General features: G+C 42.9%; 1 protein-coding gene across 1 annotated transcript in view; it reads right to left on the bottom strand.

Annotated features, from left to right (window-relative positions):
- Fas (Fas cell surface death receptor) overlaps nucleotides 1-19,066 on the bottom strand; it is a 33,429-nt gene extending 14,363 nt beyond the window's left edge. The window contains exon 1 of the mRNA XM_041661540.1: nucleotides 19,017-19,066. Within this exon, the coding sequence (XP_041517474.1) occupies nucleotides 19,017-19,046 (30 nt within the window). The 5' untranslated portion in view covers nucleotides 19,047-19,066. The remainder of the gene's footprint in view (nucleotides 1-19,016) is intronic.
- Between the last annotated feature and the right edge of the window lie 586 nt (nucleotides 19,067-19,652).

A 19,652-nucleotide genomic window follows, 5' to 3' on the forward strand; every position in this document is an offset into this window, starting at 1 on the left:
CCACACTACAGACACAGGGAAGCCCGGCTCCACTGTTTCATGCCTGGTGATGGGGGAGGAGGACAGGGAAAATCCCTTACTGTCTCTCAGTCTCGGGTTCTTCATCTCAACAGTGGAAATAAATCCCACCTCACAGATCTGATGTGAGAATTAAATGGAACCATGTGTTTAAAGCTCTCAGCACAATGCCTGGTACTTAAAATAAGTGTTCCCTGAAAGTGACAGTATTATTGTTGTTACTATCGACATGAAGTTCTAACAACAAAATAAAGGGAAAAGCTCAAAACAAACATAGTTTGAAACCTAGTTTTCACCACCAATAGTGACTAACTTTGTGCCTTAATTTCCTTATATGTTAATGAGACTAGTATTTTCTGTCTTTGAACGTTAATTGTGAAGATGAAAGTGGTCATTTCTATCAGACTTGATTCTTACTCAGAGCATGTGTATGCTTCCTTCTTGCTACCCAACACAGAATCAAGGTTCTGACCAATATCTGATCAGTGTTTTACTGTTGACCAAGGACACAATAAACTTTCCATTAAATCCATATGGGTCTCTTCACCTTGTTCAGGAAATATATACTTATATATCTTTTCATTATAGAGAATGAATCTTTAAATCTATTTTTAATTGTTTTCTCCTAAAGATATAAATCCACAATTCCAAGTGAAGTTATTTCCTTTTTTATTTTATTTATTTATTTATTTATTTATGCTAGCTATAGAGTTGGAGTTCCTTATGGGGAAAAAGGCAAAAATATGTATTGAAGCAACTTAGAGGTGACACCTGCATGATTCCTTTCTCAGGATTTCTAAGTATATTTTAGCCCTCTGAGGTGGTTTAAATAAGAATGACCCTGAAGATTCATATATTTGAAGATGTAGTCATCAGGGAGTGATAGTACTTGAAAGGATTAGGAAGTCTGGCCCTGTTTGGAGAAAGTATATCACTGCAGGTAGGCTTTGAGGCTTCAGAAACCCCAGAGAGGACCCATGGCTTTCTTTTCCTGCATTCCCCAATATAGAACTTCCACAGTTTCTTCTCCAGTATCAGGTCTGCCTGAGTGACACCATGCTTCCCACCATAATGACAGTGAACTAAACCTCTGAACTGTAAGCCAGCCCTAATTAAATGTTTTCCTTTGTAAGTGTTGCCATGGTCATGGTATCTCTTCACAGAAAGAGAAGGCTAAGACCCTCTAAACATAAATGTATGTCACTCCTTCTATGGATGATGTATAGAGAGCGTTATCAATCGTCAGATTCTTTGAGCTACTACTTCTGAATTGGGTTTTCTCAAGATCATTTTCTAGGGTTTCCTGGTACATGATGGAGTAGGAGCTGTTTGTGTGGTTAGCTGTTTTGGTGTTTCTGAGCCAAGAGAATTTAATTATCTTTAGTCACTGCCATAGAATCCTAAAGTCCCTCTCAGCCTGTCCTTCCTCATCAGTAAAGTCTATGACCTGTTCAGGTCACAGGGTACCATGGAACCTCTGACTGAAGAAGCAGGAAGGAAGCAGTGAAGTGGACCGGATTTTCTTCTGGGATAGATGTGTCTTAAGATGCTTCTCTGACATGTAAACTTCTAATAGTGACATCAAAATATCAGAACACATTTGACTTGTCAGGAGTTTCTCACCACTGAAAGGTATAGTTAGAATGCATCTAAAATTTTCCATCTCCTCGTACAGTGTTCTTTCCCTTGTACTCAGAGGTGAGTGAACTTAACATAGGACATGACTGACTTGCATGCTTGAACAACTATCTGTAAAGGACATAGAACTGCTACAAGGAGGAGAAGCCTTGAGCCTAAATATGCTGGCATTGCCCCCAAAGTATTGCCAACGCAACCCAACAGACAATTGTTAAGTCAAGTTCTGATCACATAAATATAAATACAATCAACTGTTAATGGAAAATAGGTAAGTTCCCAAAGGCAGATTTGCATATGAATTTTGCTTTAAAGTAAAATAATATGCAGGGATGTCTCAGAGTTCATTTGTGTGACTTTTTTTTTTTCACTTTTGCAGTGCTGAGGATTGAACCCAGGACCTCATGGATGTCAAGCATGTTACTGGACACCAAGTTCCACCCACAAACTACTGCTTTTAAAACACACTCAAGCTGGGCAGTGGTGGCGCTCACCTTTAAACCCAGCACTCAGGAGGCAGAAATAGGCAGATCTCTGTGGGTTCAAGGCCAGCCTGGTCTACAAGAGTTAGTTCCAGGACAGGCCCCAAAGCTACAAAGAAACCCTGTCTCAAAAAACAAAACAACAACAAAACAAAACAAACAAACAAAAAACACTCAAATCTGTCTCTTTTTCTAAGACATTTTTAATATGAAAGCTTACAGAAACTATACTTAATGGCATCAACTTTTCTTTTCAGAAAGGCAATATCTGTCTCTTGCTTTCTCAGTAACCAAAGATTGTGAGCTGGTCCTCTTTCAGACTGTATCCATCAGGCAGGACATCAGCTATGGTGACAGAACTGGGGACACTAGGGAATAGTAACTTATTTGGAAATATACCAAAGGATCAATTGTTCAAATAAGAGAGGTTTTGCACAAAAGTCATTGAAATTTTTATGGCTCTTCACTCTCTGTCAAACTCATGTTGATCAAGGAGTGATGAATTATTCAGTTTGGTATTTCAGGAATTCACAACACATAAAAATTCTCAAACTTGGACTGGCAGATGATGGCTCAGTTGGTAGGTGCTTGTGATACAACCACGAAGACTCGAGTTGGATCCTCCAAAACCCACGTAAAGAGGTCATGTCCCAGCATTGGGGAAATGGAGACAGGGTGATTACTGGGGCTTGTGGTCCAGCTCCCCTAGGTGAATCAGTAGGTGCCCAGGTGCAGTGAAAAAAGCTTCTCTTAAGAAAATAGGGTGAAGACTGATTGCAGGAGATACCAATGTTGGCCTTCAACTTCCACACATATTCATTATCTACACATGGGGGGATTTGATACAAGAGGGTGGAGAATTCTCTAATCAGGAAAATACCTCAGGGGCTAGAAGCAATCAATAAATCCTACTGGCAACAATAATCAAAACTGAGTCAAAACGACTACCAGAGGAGGGGTGATTCCTTTCTGTCTTCGACTATGTGGGCTGCTGTGAAGAGTAACGTTGGTGTTGAGTCAAACTTGCTTTTCTTTTCTATCAGTTCTGGCTTTTCAGTAAAAACAAGAAAATGACACAGATTGAAAGTCAGAGAGAGGGCATTTGTAGGGCTGGGGCTAGCCTAAACAGACAAACGTAAAGCACTCAAGCTTCACGCCCAAGTGTGTATATGTGCATGTGCCCTGTGGATCTAGAGCTTGTCCTTGGTATGAAAATTTTAACCAACATCTGAGAGAAACTATATGTGCAGGTCCTCAGTTCCTAGCATGAACGGTGAAGTAGGCGAAACAGAAGGACAAAAATCCAAACATTTGTGGATTGTGCCATCAATAACTCTCCCAGAAAAGGATAGATATATTATGCCATTTGGAGATTTCTAAAAGAATTGTACCTCTCGTCCCTACTTCACCCAAGTTACTAGGGATTCGGAGGCCTCACGTTCAAGGTCTACTGGGCTACGAAGTGAATTCAGTGCCAGCTTGGAAACTTTATGAGACCATCTCAAGATAAAAGGTTGGCTCTTGTTGTTTCTAAAGGAGGACTGGGAATGTAGCCCACTTACAAACTGGTAGCAAACTGGCCTAGCAAGTCTGAGTATTTCCCGAGGACCAAGGGCAGGAAATCATTTTCCAAATTACATTCGGAATCTGAGAAATGTAAAATCCGTAATCAAGTTGAGTAAAGAGTCTACAATCTCTAGAGCTGTCCCCGTGGCAACCTCCTATCAGAAATCACAGAGTTGATTTCTTCAGGAAATGTTCCTTATTTCCGACAACATCAACGAACCATGTCAGGTGCCCAAAAGATGGTCTGAAGTACCTATCCTGACTGTTTCCAGAGGTGAGGCAAGCCACACTGCACATTTTGCATTTATAAACTTTGGCATTTAAAACCTCATCTTTGCTGAATGCAATGTGTTTGGTCAAAAGCATCACCCCAGCTCCCTAACACCCCTTTATACGAAGAGTTTGGAATATTATAGTCCGGGGCCTCATCCCAGCCCCTGGCACCCATCTTTGGAATACTGGGCAGGAACTCCATCTCAAGCCCCCTCCCCTGGGAGCAGACTTAGTGTCTTAGTCCAAACTCCACCTCCAAGAAAGCCTGCCAAATGGTGATCCCTCCACAGGGAAGGTCAAGACCACTGTAAACTGCTCCCCATAGAATGTACACATGGTCTCCGGGTTTTGAGTGGTCTCCCCTTCTCTCTCTCTCTCTCTCTCTCTCTCTCTCTCTCTCTCTCTCTCTTTTCCCTTTGCCATGCTTTCCCGGTGCCACCCAGGAGCACTGCACTAAACATGGGCATCTTTTATTTGGTCTGATTTGGTCTGATTAGAATTATTTGCATTGGTGGAGAGGCTAGTTTAATATTCCTAACACAGTGATCTAACTGAAATAGTTTAGGTAGAGACTGGAGAATAGGGCAGGAATCCTACACAAATCTAAATGTTTAACTGTTTTTTTGTTTTTGAGAAACAGAAAAAAAAATATTAAAAAAGTTAAAGATGGGAAAAGTAGGTAAATTATGCCAAATGACAGGAAGGGAACAAGGGAAATACAAGTTAGTTAAATACCCATCTTCCTAAGTAAGATATTTTAAAGCAAGAGAAGCCTGGTATTACGGTCTACTGAAAAAAGTATTATGTAAACAAAGGCAGTGTTGTGTACCTACCGTGTGTCACGCATTGTCTGGTAGATGCCTGAGAACTAGCCAGTGGAAAGAAAGATAAATTCTCTCTCCTAGCCTTGTTTATATAGAAGTGAATGCATTTGTCACCAGGGAAATGGAAATCTATCACTGGGAAAGTGTCTGTGAGCACATGCAGATGGATGGCGCTATTGGGTTTAAAGAACTGGCTGTGTCAGCCCTCAGATCAAATGCATAAGTCACCAACCAGAAAATCTGCATCTCAAGTCCCAAGGCAGTCTGGGGGCAGAAATCTGTCTTACTAAGGAGCTAAACAGGCTAGTGTTCATTTATTAAAGCACTCAACAAACTGATCGAGATCCACTTACAATATGAAGGGTTAGCTACTTTACTCAGAGCGTATCAGTTTGAATGAATGTTCATCTTAGGACACATGAAGAATGCCTGACCAATGCTCTCGGTGTAAGCTGACATAAATATGAACTATCTCCAGAGAAGAAATACTGAAGAAAGAAAAAAATGCAATATGTTTGTTAGGGAGAAATCCTACTATACAAATAAGTAAAGGGAGCTAAGAGGCATAAGAATTTGAGGATTTGGGGCATATTCATTAAGAGAAAGTGATTTCGGGTAGGGGAAAACCTACTAATATTACTCTGCTAAAGGTAAATAAGAATCAAATGACTCTTAATGCTTTATTGCTATACCTATTGGTCAGTGCCTCACTCAACCCTCATCAGAGAAGCTTCTTCTTGCAGGAGATGGGAATTAATACAGAGCCCCATGACTGGACAATGTTCAGAGAGTGAGGTACTTTAGAGCACTTAGTCCTAAATGTGATATCTTTATCAAACCCTGTTCCTTGAGGCCCAGAGACCTATGTGGAAGAGGAGGCAGAAAGATTGTTAGAGCCAGAGGATGTGGGTAACTTCAAGACACAACAGGAGTGATGAACTGTGAACTCACAGAGACTGAGGCAGCACACACAAAGATCCGCACAGGTTTAAGACAGATGGAGTCCCATCACTGAGAGGAGGAAGTGACACTGACTCCCACCCTTAACCAAGAAGCTGTTTGCAATTGATACCACTGGCATAGGGGAAATCAGTTTTCTAAGACAGAGTGTTGCTGAGTTTCTCAACCACATTCGAGGGCAGGTTCTAAGCCCAGGACTAGTTAGCTAGCACAAAATGAACTCCATACTGTTTGTGGCTTCTTGTTCAACTTGGGCATTTATTTTGTTTTCTTCTTCTTCTTCTTCTTCTTCTTCTTCTTCTTCTTCTTCTTCTTCTTCTTCACTTATTTGCTTTAATTTTCATTTTTGTGTTTTTTTGTGGGAGGTTCTTCTTGTTTGGTTTCAGTTTTGGTTTTGTTTGTTTTTAAGAGAGAGAGATCATAGAGTTGGGTGTGTAGGGAAATGGGGAGGATCTGGAAGAGGGAAATACAATCAAAATATGTCAAATAAAAAAGAAAAAAATTTTTAATAAAATATAAAAAGAAGGCCAGTGAGAAGTTACAGACCTAATGATGTATAAGGGACAGTCATATTCACGACTGGCTTTCTAGGGCTCCTGGCCTAGGAAAGAATCCCTTTGGTACTCACAGCCATAGAGGGATCATGTATCTCATGCTGCATTCGCAAACAAGCCTGGAATGTCAACTAGAAAGGCATCATGGCATCTGCTCAGCTTCAAGCCAGATTTTAATAGTGAGCCTCCTTCATGCTAAAGACAGGTCAGCAGTAAGATACAAGCACTGCTCTCGCCATGGACCAGAGCTTGGGTCCCACTATCTCAGTGCAGCAGCTCACGGGCCCCTGTAACTTCAGTATCGGGAATTGTGCTGCCCTCCTCTGGCCTCCATGGGCACCTCTGCACTCAAGTCCACACGTCCACTCACCTACATACAACTAAAAATAAAATAAATCTTTTAAAATTACTATCAAGTTGAATGTTTCATTACCTACAAATTTTAATATTCCCTGAAAACCAGAAATTTTGTTTCTTTCTCTCTTTCTCTCTCTCTCTCTCTCTCTCTCTCTGGTTTTTAGATACAGTCTCTCTTCTTTCCTGAATTCCTTGTGACCATGTAATGTGAGAGCACCCCCCCCCCCCACACACACACACTTACTTATGCCCCCGCATGACACCCCTGGCCCTTTTTTACAAAACTCATTACCGTCTACTGCCTCTTCAGTTACAGTAAAACCCTCATAAGACTCATCCTGACTTAGCTGGAGAAATGACTTTCCCAGAAACCCAAATTTAGCAGTGACAAACAAAGGACTCCAGCCTGGCACTTGGGCTCCAAATCTGGGCTGGGCCCTCCTGCTTGTTTGTGAGGATTTCCTTAGTTACTTTTGCTTCATTTGGGCACAGGAACAATTCTTTTCAGACAATTCTGAACAAAATCCAGCAGGTTAGTTTTATGTGCATCCTTCAAAACACGCTGGGAGAAAGAAGGATTTGGAAAGGGTTTCTCTTGGACCCAAAAGTTACCCTCAAGCATCCAGCCTGGGGGCAGGGGCGGAGGCAGAGCCATGTAGGAGGACCACTAAAGCCAGGGCTGGGGTTAGCAGGGAGGGTGAAGCTTGTCAGTCCACCTCACTTTGCTTGTCCTCCGTCCAGGTGGGGCAGCATTTGGATGAACAGCCATGGCTATGATGCAGTGTCTGGCACAGATGTGGATCTGGAATGTGGACACCTGAGTCTTCACATTTGTCCCCAGATGAAAGGATTGCGAGCATCTGTCCCTGTTATCAGATGATGAGAAGCAGAGACCACTAGGCATTTCCTTGTCCCTCGGCATCGTAAGGAACTGTTTTCCAGATGTTCTCAAGCTCTCAAACAGAAGACATGCTGCAGGAGTGAGTACACCCACAAGACCTAGCACCTGCCCCATATCACCATATCACCGCTAGGACAGGCTCACCACACCGTCCCAGGAAAGGAGTGACGGTACTCAAGAAGCAACAGGGAAATGACAAGCAGAGTGACTCCTGAGTGACTGAAATAAACTGTCCCCTTAAAGACCTTGGGCCTCCTGGTAAAGCTGGTGCCGAGGATAAAATGGCAACTAATCTTGAGGCTGAAGTAGATTTTAAAAAGACAGAAAGAGAAGAAAGCACTCCCCCCCCCCCTTTTTTAAGGTTCAAAACAAACAGGAAAAGATGTTTTTAAGTAGAAGCGGTGGGGTGGGGGAGGTGTTAGGTGTTGAAAAACGTCAGTCCTCTAAATGGCAAGAATGAGTTGCCAGATGCCTGGCTCAGTCAGTGTTCGGTTCTGATACTGATGCTGGCATCAGACTTAATAAAGTTTGTAATGCCACAGTAAAGCCTTTGCTCCATGGAAGGTAATAAATGAAATAAAAAGCCAAACTCACAGGGTGTCTTTTTCAATGAGGCCATAATGCACAGTTACTACAGGAAAATGCTTCCTTTAACGAGACGAGAGGCTAGAAACTGAAGACGGAAAGGTGGGAAGAAGAGGAATAAAAGGATGCCTGAGCCAATCATAGTTCAGACATATAATCCCGGCTGCTAGTGAAGTGGAGGCAGAGGGATCATAAGTTTGATGCTAGCCTGGCCCTGACATATAGAGACACTGCCCAAAAAGAAGAGAGAAAGGGAAAAAACAAGAAGCAAAGACAAACAAGCAAGCAAAAAAAAACATCAACAAGAAATGCTCTTAACACACATCAAATTATGAATAACGCTGATTGCTGAGAGTATGAGTTTATTGCGTAATAGTGAATGAAAAGCTTTGGTGGTAGCAAGACTGTATCTACAGCTCTGCAGTGATTTCTGGTTTGTGTTCTCTGCTAAGATTAGGAACCTGGGTGATAATGGTAGCGAATCTATAACAGGAACAACCTAATATATCAAAGACATATTTTGAGTGTTTAAGTGAGCAGCATTTGATCCTTCATAAAAAGTCAATATTTTGTCTTCTGGTTTCGATGGCAGTCCTATCAGTTTACTGAATGAAGCATCCTAAATACAACCTTTGTTTAGTTGATCCTATCTCCTCAGCTTAGTGTGTTCAGGACTGTTTCCCTCTCCCTGGTCCTCGGAGACTCTGAGACCTGCTAGGTTATCCCTTGAACTATCAGCTTTGATTCGTCATGAGGGAAAGTCTGTCTTATTGAAGCAGACTGGACAAAAAGGAAGGGGGCTCTTTCGAGTTCTACTGAAAGGAACTGTTGACCTGATTGGAAGCTCTGTCACATAAGTCACTGCTAACTTGCAATGGCGGTTTGGGGTAAGCTGTATTGGTGTATTTCCAAAGAGTCTCTGGTATCTTTCTTAAAGAAGACTTACTATAAAAGGATGCCTTCTTACCCATGTTCTAACAGGACCCTGTGGAAAATGCACCCTGAGTCACTGGGACAGTCAAGAGACAGTCAGGAAACGTGACTTAGAAGTTAATGCTTGGGCTTCTCTAGAACTGGGAATAAGTAAATATATTTTCCAAAAAATTGCTTTGATACCTGGAGAAGTGTGAACTGACTGTCTTCTGTGAGTTGGGTATTTTATTTTTATTTTTTGGGAAGGAAGGAAGGAAGGAAGGAAGGAAGAAAGAAAGGTAAATGTGACACTTCTAGTTATCCATAGAGACTGTGCTATGCTTGGGAAAGTACCAGAAAAGATTTGTATTTTTTTACATACATGATTTAGAAGTTTGCTTTTAAATTGTCTGTAATACTGCTTTATCTTTGTACCATACCTTGGTAAATTTGCCTTGTTATGTAAATATTTTTGTGGCCCTAATATGTGAACACAATAGTAGAACAGAATGCTTCTAAAGTCATTTAAATGCATGTTGATGAAATTATCTGAAAGATAGACAACTCAGTTTGAAAGTGTGCATTTTAACTCGAAAGCTCAAATAGATGGGGGAAAACATGGTCCCTAGGGTAAACAGTGTCCCTTTATATACTATGAAATTTGTTTTTCAGAATTTAAACAAGAGGTTTTGGGAAGTGGGAGTTGAGGTTAATTTGAGTGAATGGCAGAAACAGAAAACGAGAAAATATGTTAAAGTTGTCTATATTAGCAAAGCTTCCAGATAATTCCTAAGCTCTCTGATACTGAACCACAGTTTGGTAACTCACTGGTTTTGCAATTTTATTTAACATCCCTCTCTCTGTGGATTTATCATTTTAGAGCAGAAAGGACCTGAAGGGTGATTCAACCAAGCCCCTCTCTGGTAAAATGTTACAGTGACTGGTGCAACCTCATGCTGCTTGTTGATCCACAATTGATGTAGCTGCACTGTCCACCCACCGCAAAGTCTTGCGCTAATGTTCTAACACCCACAGCTCTTTAAAACAAGGTCACATTTTGAGATAGAGCCATTTCAGAAATGGTTTGGCTGAGTTTAGTAGAGTGAGTCCTAATCCAATTTAACTGGTGTGATGGTTTGAATAAGAAAGACACCCCCCCACATAGGCTCCTATACTTGAATGCTTAGTCACATGGGAGTGGCACTGTTTGAGAAGGATTTGGAGGTGTGGCCTTGTTGGACGAATCGTGTCACTGGGGTGTGCTTAGAGGTCTCAAGACCAGGCCCGGTGTCTCTCTTCTTGCTGCCCGTGGATGGAGATGTCAAACTCTCAGCTACTTCTCCAGCACCATGTCTGCCTATGTACCTTTTCATGGTGTCTCTTTACAGTAATAGAACAGCGACTAAGACAGCTGGTGTTCTTTTACAAGGAAATGTGAGTGCTCATAGATAGAGGAAGATGACATGACGACAGAAAGAGACAAGGGCCATTTGTAAGTGAAAAACAGAGGCCTGAACAGACCCTTCATAGCCCTCAGAAGGAGATGAGCCCATCAGTGTGAGCTTAGATGCCCTGAGAGGAGAACTGTGAGAAACTGTTCAAGCTATCCTGCACTGGGACCTGGCTATAGCAGCCCTAGGACACTAACATAAGTGCAGAACTGCAGCCTGTCCCTTCTCTCACACTCCTGAGCTGAAAACATCAACAGCACATATAAACCTGGGAACATATCACAGCTGAAGGAGTTCTCACCTTGAATGGTCAGGGAGAGAGAGAGAGAGAGAGAGAGAGAGAGGAGGTAGAAAAGGAGGAAGGGAGGGAAGGAGAGAAGGAAGGAGAGAAGAAAGAAGAGAAAAGAAAAGGAGATGGTTCTGAGAAACCCTGATATACATAAAATTCATCAAGTAATATATAAAACTTCTAACAAATACCAGAATCATACATGGTTCATTTTGATAAAAATGTTTAGGGCTTAGCAGCAACCCAGAGAATCAAGACCTTTGAATGGGACTGCACTTGTTGGGCTAAAGTGTTGTACCTGGATCCAGGAGCAAGCTGGGACTAAGCTCCAGGGGAATCAAGAACTGCTATACTATCCCAGATCTGTTTTCCAACAGACATCGAAAACATCTAAAATTAAATGGTTTCAACTAGCAATAGAAATAAATGTATAAATTCATGTATATGTATTTTATACATCAACACTATGTGTGCTAAACAAAGTCAAGTCTAGAACAACGTGTAGACTATTTCTTTATTGCATCGTTTCGACAGAAAGCAGAGAGCTGACAGGTTGTCATTGACCATTACAAGTACCATCACACACACACACACACACACACACACACACACACACACACACCACATTGCCTCACATGCTTTGTTCTGTGTTAAAGCCCACACCAGACCTTTATTGTGAGATAGTCAATCTATAAAAAGCTATTTTTCTGAAAGGTGTCACATGTAGTTGATCCGTGGAGCCCATCTTTCTGGAGTATGTCACCTGTGCTTTTCAAAGATGTTTCAATGCAGTCATATCTTGAGCTTTATTGTACACACAGGATTGAATTGATTATCACGAGAAAAGTTTTCATCGAATTTTTGCTATCCTTAAATGTGCTTAAAATAAACTACTCAGAGTCAGATTCTCAAAGGGTGGACCAACGTGGACTGCCTTCTTGCCTCCCGTGGATTGTTACTATGCTGGCCACTGTGGTCACAGAGACCCCAGCAATGCACCTCCACTGAGCGGGCCTTGGACAATTGCTTGAGCCAACTGTGTCTACTGCCATGACTGCGGGGTGACTAGGCTGTGTGGCAGGAACAGGAGTAGTTATTAGAGAGTATGGCCTGCTCATCTCCTTTTTAAAAAAGAAAGGCTGCTCATCGTATAGCAGCAACTTCTTGCTTGCGTAGCTGGCAGTCTTCCTGACGGAGGCAGCTTCCAAGCCCCTTTCTTCTATTTGAGAGCAAGGGTTTTGTGGGGTAACAGAATGGCGGGTAATTGAGTTTTCTTTCTGCTTTGATGAATTATACAAACACACCCACATGTGCCCCCAGAGAAAAGATAATACAAAATTAGAGGCTATGGTACTTACATGAACGTGTGTGTGTGTGTGTGTGTGTGTGTGTGTGTGTACCTGCACAAGTGGAGGTCAGAAGGCAATCTACAAATTTGTTCTCTTTTACACTTTGTGGGGTCCGGGGCCCCAACTTGGGCTGTAAGACACTTCTATCCACTATTTTCTTTTTTATGGATTGTATTTATTTGTTTATTTTATTTAGGGTGATGGGATCAACCTCAGAGCCTGGCATATGCTGGAAACACTATCCCTGAGCTACTTCTTAGACCCAAGAGACACTTATTTATAAATTATAAGATTAGTAAGCAAAATTATGGCAATCCAAGCTCCTTTAATAAATTACCTCTCTATAACATATCAAAATTATGCAATTATCATAATTACACAGAAATACACACAGGTTAATCTACATAGAAAGTATCAAGGAGCCGACCATACATTACAATGATTAAACATTCAATTATGTACCTGTGTGGATATGACTCAGAAACTATAAGGCTGATTAAAAAAAAAGATGAGTAACGTTTTTCAGTATTTACGTTAAATTTCATTCTGTTTGGGCAATTTTTAAGAATTTATCTACTCAAAAAGAAGAAGAGACGGATTCATTATCCTAAACTTTGTTCCAAGTTACTTTTTATTGCATTATTTTATTGCCGTCTTAAACCACATGCTTTTTGTTACTTTTCAGTAAGTTGTCTCTGGTCCGTAATGTAAAACATGTGCTTGGTAAGGGACTTTTGGAACCAAGATAATTCACCCAAAGCATACAAGTTAAAAGGGGCTTTTCTAGGGGGATTTCCTTATTCAAGTTTCTAATTCAGAAAAACTGCGATTCTCTCCAAATGGCAATTGGATTGTGATGGTCAGACTTCCCACTGAGCATGCCCGAGCCATCACAATGTTGTCTTGATACACTGGCACTCCGGCCCTGAGACCATTCACTCTCAGTGAGACAGAACCAAACCCTGGTTCATCAGCTCTTTTTCACTTTTGACTCTCCTCAGAATAAAAATTATTTTTCTACATTTAAGTCTCCATCTGCTCTGAAGACTGTAGTTCTATCTATTGTGGACAGGGACGGTAGGAGACATTCTGTCTGTTAACTGCAGCTGGTGAGAGATGCTGATGGCTTCCGAGTTGATTCTGGTTTTACAGTCTGACCATGATTTAAAAACACTTGCTTTGGGTTGAGAGGGCAACTTAGTTGGGAAAGTGCTTGCCTTGCAAGCACAAGAGCTTGAATCCAATGTGCCAGAACCCACAAAGCTTAAAATTTTCCACCCTTGTTAAGGCTTTGATTTGTATTTAGTCTAGTTATTGCATTCATAAAACTTTCAAGTCCCTTGTGGGATAAATAAAGGCCTTCTAAAAAATGGAAAAAAATATTTCATGTTTGTAGAGTTGTTTTAAAGGAAATAATTAAGTTATAAATGAAGCAGCTGTCTTTGTCCACCCTTTCAAAACAAAACAAAAACACACGGTTTATGATTTTTCTGTAAGACGGCTTGTAAAAGTGCTGTTCTCTTCTAAATCGCCTCCCATTTTCTTCAACCATCAGTTCTAACAACTGCTCTCAGAAATATGAGGAAAGTGGCTGTCTAGTAAATAATTCGTCACATTCCTAAATAGGGCGGGATGAAACCTTTAAAAACCTGTACCACTTCATAACACACACACACACACACACAACACACACGCGCACACACACTGCACACACACATGCATGCACACAGGACTCATAACACACACGGTGTAAAGTAAAAATAGACTGCTTTTCTATTGCCTCTAAAAATTTGTGAAGGTTCGGGGACTTCAGACTTACTTATTGTACAAAGAAAATTCCCAGAAACTATGACAAGAAAAGGGGTCTCTAAGAAGTAGAGAGAAGAAAGAGAGGCAAAGAAGGGGCTAGTTGCTGTATCTGTAAATGGTGCTGAAGACAGAAGGACTTGGGGAAGGGAGAAAAAGAAAACCCATTTCCAAATCTACTGCTTGAAAATTCCCTGTATTTAACCAAACTTCCTTTTCTGTTCCAATTCACTCTGTCTCTATTTCACTTATGCTACAACCAAGAAAGCCCTATGACATGGGAGGCATATTTTAGGAGAAACACGGAGTGATACAAGGCTAGAATAATGGGGGCTTGATGTTGGACAAGGCCAGGCTCTAAGTAAGGAAACTTGGGAGTCTCATGTGATGGATGGAAGACACTATCAAATGCAGCAATGATTATGTAGGTGACAGGGTTATTATTACAAATTTATTACTCCTCTGCCTTTATAACATTATTTAGTAAATTTTAATTTCCTAGGCCATAAATCATAAATACAACAAATTATTCTTAATTCTAATATTTATGTACTGAGGTGTGTGTAAATATTAACATGTGCGTACATGTATTGTGTGCATTCTTTCAGGCTGTTTCTTGGCTTCTTGAGGCAAACACCCTGTGATAAAGACACGACTATACCTAAGTTGAGCACAGCTCCAGGCTTTTGGCAAACCTCTAAGAACTGAGATTGTTTCCAAGTCACCCACACTGCAGCAATGGATCACCATGGAGTTTGCAGTGAGGAGAATCTTAAGACAACCTAAAGACATTTTTGGAGGTCAAATATGATACACTACTTCTTAAAGAATCAAAGGGATTTTTTCCACTCCTTCATAAGGTGCCAGGTATAAGAACTTTTACCATTCTGCTCTTAGTATACTCTGGATATCAGATGCAACCAGCAAACTGTCTAATCCAAAACAAACAAACAAACAAAAAAAAACAACAACACTTCAATTCCTCAAACTCCAAAAGGCAGTACAAATATCCATAAATGAGTTCAATCTGGACTATATAAGGATTTCTGGCAGTTGGCTAAAAAGGCAGTCAAAAGAGCCAATTTCCCTTACCTCTGGCAGAAGGCCTCTCAGTGTGTCACAGTGCATGCTGGGGTCACAAGTACCCTGTTAGCATCCTGGCTCCTCACCTCCGCTCCTACCCTCAACTCCCTCCAGCTCATGGGCTTCCCTCCCCACAGCACTCATTCTTCTTATAGCCCTGCTATGCCTGCTGTGTGCTGCCCCACCTTTGCTCCTGCTTCTCTCGCTGTCCTTTCTCTATCCCCTCCCTTCTGTTATTCTCCCCCTTTCTCCCAAATAACCCAGGCCATATCCAGACTGCTGGCCAGGCTGTCTACTTCTTTCTCGCTGCTCTTGACTCTTCCAGATGCCTCTGACTGTTCTTTCTCTCATATCTACAATTAAAAAACCTTTCCCTAACCATACTATGAATCGGTCATGTCATCATTTTATGCATCAGTTGCCCAACGGGGCACACAGAGACCCCTTTCCAAGGTGCCTAGCCTCTCCGAATCAAGCTGCTGACTTGACTCTGCTAAGATATGGAAAATTTGGTTCTTCTGGCTCCTAATGCCCAGCATCCCTCTTCAGCTGCTTCTTCTCTCTGCCTGCTCTCTCCTTAGAACTACCTACTCTATCCTGTCAGTTCCTAGAGACTACTACTGTCACAAAAGTCATGCTAATGTGTCAGGCAGCTTCTCTCTCCCTGTTGGGAATCTCAACCCAGGCAAAGGGATGCCTCTTCTCTGTGATTTTGGATGTTTTTCCCTGACAAGGCTCTCAGTCCACTTGGGGATGCCCTGGATTGAAATTCTTGTCACCTTCTCTCTTCCATCCTTCCTCTCCCGACATGGTCTCAGCTCCCTCCTGGAGCTTGCTCTGTCTCTCTTGTCTATCTCCTCGCTCTAATCCTAGCTCCCTCCTTGCTAGCTCTGTCTCTCAACTCCATCCTGAAGCTAACTCTGTCTCTAACCATGGCTAACTATTTGTCTCTCCTCAGCTCCCAATGGATCTTCCTACTTTTTCTCTGTACTTCTCATTGGCTCACTGGGGGCTACTGTTGGAGACCTGCAAGGTACATCAGGCATATTTCCATGCTCTCCTGGGCCTCTAAGATAAGGGAATCTTCCTGCTGGTGGAGTTTCCTTAAGTCTTTCCTACCTGCTCTTCATTGTGTTTCTAAAGAATCTCCCCCCCCCTGCTCTTCCCATTCAGAATGCTCCTCCCTCCCCTTCACCTCTTCTCTCATCTCTTTTCTTCCACAGACTCAGAGATCCCATTAAACCTCATTGTCTCACTGCAAATGGCTTGACCTCAGTACATCCCAATGGCCAAACGTGGCACACTAGATTTCCAAATTTTCACACATTGTAACAACTTCTGCCACTGCACAAACAAACGATCTCCAAATCTCTTATCCATAAAGTTTCTCTGCTCTCCACTCTCCAAAAAAAAAAAAAAAAAAAAATCTCTTAGTTCTAAGCCTTCTCTGCTCCCTGCTCTTATCTCTGCGCCGTCTTTGCTCTGTCTGCTCTAGTCTTTCCCTCTGATGACTAAATTCAGTTTTACAGAGAACCAAATGCCCTGTGTGTATGGATAACATTTAAATATTGTCAAATGCTATTCTGCTTTATTTAAAAAGAATTCAGTTCCGGAGTTCGGTTATGGCCTTCCTCTCCAGGTGTAAGAATGGTTGTTTAAAAGTTTCCTACAAAATCTCTGTCTTGGGTAAGGTAGGGTCACTTGCCTTTGTGACCCGAAGAAGGGCAGCAAAACAGAATAACACAGGAAAACATACTCTGTGCTCTAAAACAGCCCAGTACGGCTCATTGTTCCTTTACTCATACTCCCCTTCTCGAAACTTCTTGTATCTCAGGATTTGTAAATTCACTGGATGTGGTTTAAAAAAAAACTTGTAAAATCTGTAACAAAAAGTTAACTTAAAATTTGTAACAAAAACCGTTGATAATTTAAAAATCTATAGCACACTTACAGCACAGAAAGTCCGCCAAGCCGTAGACCGGTGTTGATCTGTGAAGGGGGTCCTGCCATCACTCACCTCTGGCCCTGCCCACCAGTTCCAGGCAGGAGTCTTGGTTTAGATACAGAAGACCCCTGCCCAGAACCTGGGATCTGTCTGGAAGGGAACTCTGTCTAGTCCTCAGCACCCCAGCTGCTGTTAGAGTACCTGGTGTGGTCCCCGAGAAAGGCCACCGAGGCTGACAACAGGTGGACTGTCAGTCAGAACTTGAGCCCCTCACAGATAAGTTTGCTAACCGAGGATACACAGTCCTCATCTGTTCCAAGCGTGGACTTAGAATCTAGAAAAACTAGAGATGGGAAACCTTCATGCAGACTGCTGTTCTCGTATGTCCCTTCCAGGGGTAGATCAACGTGGTCTAGGGCAGAGAGAGGAGTCAGTAGATCAAGTTGTCGAAAAGTAGCTAGAAAAAGGCCTTCACAGATTCTAATTTTAGGCACATCCTGCCAAGGACAAGGTATCTTGCCTGTTACACAAAGTCCATGCTAGCATCCTAGCCCCTCTCATCTTCTCCCCTACCCTAAACTCCCTCCAGCTCACAGGCTTCCCTCCCTGATGATCCTGCTGTTCTCTCTCTTTCCTCAATGTTCAGTTCCTGCTTCTCCCACTAGGTTTTCTCTATTCTCTATCTTCTGCTGTTCTCCCCTGTCTCACAAGAGCCCTGGGCATGTCCTGTCTACTGGCTATGTTCAATCTACTTCTTTCTCTATACACTCCAGACCTCTGGCTGTTCTCTCTCTCTCTCTCTCTCTCTCTCTCTCTCTCCCTCTCTCCCTCTCTCCCTTTCTCTCTCTCATCAATAGTAAGAAAATTTCCCCTTAACCATGCCATGAAGTAGGCATGTCTTCAGTTTATACACAAACTGCTTGTGCCTTGGCGTTAAAGCTGAGTTCCAGATCAGCGCTGCCACCAAACAGCTGTACTATCTCTGTGGTGTTTAAGCTCTCTGAACTTCATTTCCACTTGTAAAAGCGAGCAGAGGCTGGGCAGAGGTTGTCTTCCTCCCTTCTCTGCTGCCGTGAAAACCGATTTCAGATCATTGTACTTCGGAGTTTTTAGGGTCCCAATAAGACAGTTTGTCTAAACTCAGAACAGGGTGAGCCCCTCCCCCCTTCCCAGGTAGAATCCCTTTGATAGGCCATTATCAAGCTAGCTCCTCTGAGCCCCTAGGGGACTCTTCTGGATAGGAGAAGGACCGGAGGGTTCTTATTTCTGTGCCTGTCGCAGACACCGGGCTGAGACCCAGAGCCCAAGGGTTACCGGGACAAGCTTGCCGTGAAGCGCTAGCAAAATGCAAGTGAGAGAAGAAACAGGGCAAAACAACAACGTAAAAATAGCCAGTAGTCCAGTCACCCACAGTTTCACACGTGAATTCCCGGAAGGGAAGAAAATTGGTTTGCTTGTTTTTTCCGTGTTGTCACAAGAACGTAAACAAATCTTCAGAGACGTATTAAGTTTATTAATCCAAAGTAACTTCCTTAAAGTTACTTTCTTAAAGTTACTTTCAGAAATGGTGCCTTCTGACTCCTGGGTTGTAACCACAGCCCAGAGTCGACTCACTTTCCCGTTTGAACCAATTGTCAGAAGTGCCAAGTCCACTCGTGCCACACAGGCTCGGAGGGAACCCCTCTCCTGCCACAAAATGGATCTCTGCCTGGGCATATCTCCCGGCCCGAGTCCCTCTCCAGCCGTGCCAAAGCCATTGAAGACTCGGCCAGCACCAAGCTCTGGTCGTACCCCACCCATACTCTTCCCAGAAAAAAAAAAAAAAACAAAACAAAACGCTCGAGCTGCAGGGTCTGAGCCCAGGATTCAGTCCTGAGCACTGAGCCAAGAAAGAAAGCAGCTCCCCCGACTTTCTGAACATCTGGACGGAACGGGGTGGCCGTCATGCCATGCTAGCCCCATCTGGATTTCGGCGCGGTGGTCCACAGTGGGCAGCGTCCCACATCCCAAGCGTCCCGAAGCTTACCAGAGAGAGGACAGCCCAGATCCATAGCATTTCTGTGCCTGTGAGGGAAAGCCAGCCTAAGTCTCCACCTCTCAGCAGGGTTGAGTCACTTACGCGGGCAGTCCCCACCCCCTCTGCTCTTGACGGTCTCTGGGACTGCACTTTGCCTGGGCCCCGCCCCTGGCGTGCCTGAATGTAGTTCTCAAACGGCTTCCCTGAGCTCTCCGCAGAAATCGCTTTGAACACCTGTATGTCAGTTTTCTGAGGGACCAGACACAACCTATGTAAAGCCCCTGAGTTTGGAAGGAAGTCTTCTGGGGTCGGGGAAAATCCACTGATTCATCGACTCACTGGGGCGGGGAGGGAGTGAGGAGTAGTTAGAGAAGGGGTTGATTGCACAACCGGGCATTCCCCCATCCTGGGTGCCTCCACAGGCACGGCCTCAGTTCAAGTGAGAGCCTTTTGCTCCTTTTGCCGTTGAACCCTGGAAAGAACTCCTGAGGGAATTGGACCTTGAATAACTGCTGGAGACGAAGACCAACCTGCCCTCCCTCAGCCTTCAGTACTTTGTCAGTGACCGGACTGTTGAGGCTCCTGGACCAGTTGAAGAGTGGACAGAACGGTAATAACCATAGCAGAGGTGCAGACACTGGAATC

The sequence above is a fragment of the Microtus oregoni genome, unplaced genomic scaffold (genome assembly GCF_018167655.1).
Source record: "Microtus oregoni isolate MIOR12 unplaced genomic scaffold, Mior012 000012F_ref0000307, whole genome shotgun sequence".
NCBI classification, from domain to species: Eukaryota; Metazoa; Chordata; class Mammalia; order Rodentia; family Cricetidae; genus Microtus; species Microtus oregoni.